Source organism: Spodoptera frugiperda, chromosome 13, assembly GCF_023101765.2.
Source record: "Spodoptera frugiperda isolate SF20-4 chromosome 13, AGI-APGP_CSIRO_Sfru_2.0, whole genome shotgun sequence".
NCBI lineage: Eukaryota > Metazoa > Arthropoda > Insecta > Lepidoptera > Noctuidae > Spodoptera > Spodoptera frugiperda.
Window position 1 is genome coordinate 5,722,444 of NC_064224.1, and position 3,912 is coordinate 5,726,355.

General features: G+C 42.9%; 1 protein-coding gene across 1 annotated transcript; it reads right to left on the minus strand.

Annotated features, from left to right (window-relative positions):
- Positions 1-705: 705 nt before the first annotated feature.
- LOC126911313 (uncharacterized) lies at positions 706-2,311 on the minus strand. Its single transcript, XM_050697920.1, has 3 exons — positions 1,370-2,311; positions 836-922; positions 706-747 (listed from the first exon to the last, which is right to left on the minus strand). The coding sequence occupies exons 1-3, from the start codon at positions 2,309-2,311 to the stop codon at positions 706-708; spliced, it is 1,071 nt and encodes a 356-aa protein (XP_050553877.1).
- Positions 2,312-3,912: the final 1,601 nt, after the last annotated feature.

The window sequence follows — 3,912 nt, forward strand, 5'->3', positions numbered from 1 at the left end:
GGAGACTGCACACTTCACTATTGTGTAGGGTTTTGGCATTTAAAAAGCCTCGCCCCCCACATTTACGTGGTATGTACAGTCTCATTACTGATGATCGTGGGTGATGCATCCGATGCTCAGTCAACAATGAACGGACTTTTCTGTCCAGGGCGTCCAGTTCCGTTTGAGTCCACTTGAGTATGCCAAAAGAGTACATCAGTACTGGCATGACCCAACCGTTGTAAGCGCGCACCTTGTTACCACCTGATAAAAGACTATTGAGAACTTTCTTCAGGCGGCCAAAGAAGCGCTCCCGCAACGATTGCTTCATGACAGCTACATCAATGCCTAACGCTTCTGACATACCCAAGTATTTATAGGTTTCGGTTGAAGAGAGAAGTCTAAAGTTTGTGGTATCAGAGTTTCGTGTTTCATCTGATTCCACAATTTCCCCCCTCTTTACATGCATGATTGCACATTTGTCCACACCAAATTCCATCCTAATGGCATTACTGAACGTTTCAGTGACATTTAGTAATTTCATTAGATGCGAGTTGTTTGGAGCAAATAGCTTTAAATCATCCATGTAAAGTAGGTGGGATATAATTTCTCCCCCTCTTCTCAACCTGTAACCTAACCCGGAATCCTCAAGCAAAGTGCTAAGAGGATTCAGAGCTAAGCAAAACCATAATGGACTCAAACTATCACCCTGGAATATACCACGCTCTATCCTAATGGGTTCATCGTTCTCACAAATTTGTCGACATCCTGGATAGCGAAGAACTGTTCTCCATTGTCTCATACATGACATCAGGAAAGCACGCAGAGCTGTATCGACTTTGTACAGCTCCAGTACCCTCATGAGCCATGTATGTGGCACGGAGTCGTAGGCCTTCTTATAATCTATCCAGCATGTGGACAAATTCTTGTGAGATCTACGAACCTGTTGGCAAATGGACATGTCAATGAGGAGAAGCTCCTTAGTACCACGGGACCTATTCCTACATCCATTTTGAGAGGTAGACATGATATTATTGTCTTCAATATGCTTATTAAGTTTTTCTCTCAAAATGGATGTTAGGAGTTTATAAATTGTCGGTAGGCACGTAATCGGCCGATAATTTTTGGGTTCCGCGGTACTTCCAGATTTATGGAGCAGGTGGGTTAACCCAGTCGTAAAGAATTGAGGCAAAGATCCAGACTCCAAAGCTGACTGAAATTGAGATGCCAAGCGACTATGCGAACTGGTAAACCATCTTAACCAGAAATTGTGCAGCCCATCCGGGCCTGGAGCTTTCCAGTTAGCCAACGGATAGGCTGCATTAGACACATCTTCCGTGGTTATGGAGATTTGTTCCATTTCTGGTACCAGTTCACATTTTCGCCTAACCTTCTCAATCCAATCCCCTTCAGTGTGACAAACAGGTGCCGACCAAATGCTACGCCAGAACGACGTCGTAACATCAGCATCTGGTAGGCACGTGTCAGTCCTAGTCTGTTCTTTTAGCTCCCAATTTCTATACACCCACCTTTGATCCCTTTGGAATGTGCGATTCTGTGTATACCGTTCCACTCGCTTCTTATACCGACGAATACGGTTTGCCCATGCATAAATTCTCTGTTTCAGGAAGTCAAGACGCTCCGTAATATGTGAGACATAGTCCTGGGGGTTTATATCCATCCCCAGGAACGCCCGCCTCACAAAACGCATCACTCTTGGGCGCGTGTTGCCCTCCCTGAAACAGATCAATTTGGCAATAAGTGTCCTAGCCTCATCGATACGTCGTTCAATCCTGCACTGCCAAGCTGGTACAGCTGGTTTCTGCCGTGTGCTGTTGTTTTCTCTTTCGAGTAGTTTTACGTTAGCTACACGGCATGCTGCTATTGCTCCACAGTACAGAATTGAATGACTATCGATAAGGTCCTCAGAACTATCAAAATAATTTGATAGCTCCGAGTCCAGGGCACATACTAGCGCCCTGTTCTTTTTATGCATGGGCAGACGAGGTAAACGCGGTCTAAGAGAGGGCGATATAAACCGGTATTCCCGAATCGCATCCTCCAAAGCCCTCCTCAATTCTTCACTGCATTTGTGAGTACTTACCTCCGTAGTCCTATCATCATTCGGTGCAACAACAGGTTCAATTTGTGTTGGTTCCTCTATATTTTGTTGCAGCGGAATGATGACACGACTCCTGAGTTCTTCACTTTGCAGTCGATCAAGTACAATATCATCCAACATACGATTACGCTGAATGACTCGCACCTGATCCGACAGTCTTTGTGCCGACACGTTGATGGTTGGTTCGAGCTCCTGAAACAAGGCAAGCATTCTGACACGGTACGCTGTCAGGTTCCTTCCTCCCTCTGTTGCCCTAAAATATGCGCGCATGACATTTTCATTAATGGATCTTGTCCATTTCATGCGCGACACATTACCACCGGGCGCTGGGACTCCTCCCGAAGCCAGTGGGCCTCGTGGTCCTAAGCCACTCGGTGGCCGACGTCTTCCCCGGCGACGTGTAGGTGGTGGCGACGTGGGCGGGGAAAAATACTCGTCGCTAGAGCTCGACGCGCCTGCAACCGTCGGTGACACCACTGCATCTGGTGGTGGTGCCGATGATGGCGGGGCGGAGCTGGGCGACGAGGTCGGAGATGGTGGGCGTGTCCTTTGTATAGCTGCAGCTCTTCGTGTTATCATATTGTGATTATATCGTGATTTTACCCATTACCATTTGACATCTAATGTCATGTCACTGTTATTTTTCGTTATTTTTGTGAAATTTTGGTTTTTAAATTCTCTCATGTTATTTATTTGTAAAAAGTTCTTTCTGAATTATATAGCTTATTTGTTATAAACTGTAAAATGCTTCAAAATTGTATTATTTTGGATTTAATAAAAATGAGTAAAAATTTTTGATATTTCACATTCGGTGTTGCTACAGCTACAGATTATTTTTATTATTATCATTAAGCATTAGTAATATGATTATTTTTACCGGAGTGTTTCATAAAAAAGTACTACACTGTAAATGATTGTTGTGTGGATATGTTACCTGTAAATGTTGTCTTGTGTACATCTGTTTTACGTGTTTTAAGTGTGGGAGAGCCATGCTTCGGCACGAATGGGCCGGCTCGACCGGAGTGATACCACGGCCTCACAGAAAACCGACGTGAAACAAACGCTTGCGTTGTGTTTTGTTGTGTGAGTGAAGTTACCGGAGGCCCAATTCCCCATTCCCAATCTTCCTCATCCCCCATCATCATCCCAAAAAGCCGGCAACGCACTTGTAACGCCTCTGGTGTTTTAAGTGTCCATGGGCGGCGGCGATTGCTTACCATCAGGTAATACGTCTGCTCGATTACCGGCGTGTTTCATAAAAAAAAAATGTATGGAAGATAGTTAACATTTCAAGTGACTAGAAGTTACGTATAGATAAAAACAGTTCCAAGCTTAAATCAAAGGTAATTTACCGCTGCTTGAAAAAATACAGAGAAAGGAAAAAAAACGCTTATACGATAAATAAATTATAAACCTTTTTGCGTCAAAAGGGAAATCATGTTGTTTTTAGAAAAATATATGAAGTATACGTAAAAACGCGAAACTACGGTTAACTGATTTATGCCCGAATACTCAAACGCTACTCAATTTTAAGTTGTACTTAGATATCATGTTATCTCTGTAATTTTATAAAGTATTGGTAGTGACAGAACTACATTTGAGAGCGTCTTAAAATTGAGTAGCGTTTGAGTATTCGGGCATTAGTCTTCTCTTCTACATATTATCTATTCTTCTATCTATCTATTTTCAAATAAAAAAAAAAGTTAGAATACAAAACGAATTAAAAAACCGCTCGAATTTAAGTGCAAAAGCTATTTGTATTTGTTTTCGTATGCCATACTCCAAGGATCACCATTTCCAATAGTGTTATA

What these genes read in the sequence shown, in the direction of transcription:
- LOC126911313 (XM_050697920.1), bottom strand. Translation starts at nt 2,311, where the DNA reads ATGCTTGCCTTGTTTCAGGAGCTCGAACCAACCATCAACGTGTCGGCA. An exon ending in AAGGGGATTGGATTGAGAAG is followed by an intron (nt 923 to 1,369) that starts GTTAGGCGAAAA and finishes ATTTGCCAACAG; the next exon opens with GTTCGTAGATCTCACAAGAA. An exon ending in CACATACATGGCTCATGAGG is followed by an intron (nt 748 to 835) that starts GTACTGGAGCTG and finishes TTCGCTATCCAG; the next exon opens with GATGTCGACAAATTTGTGAG.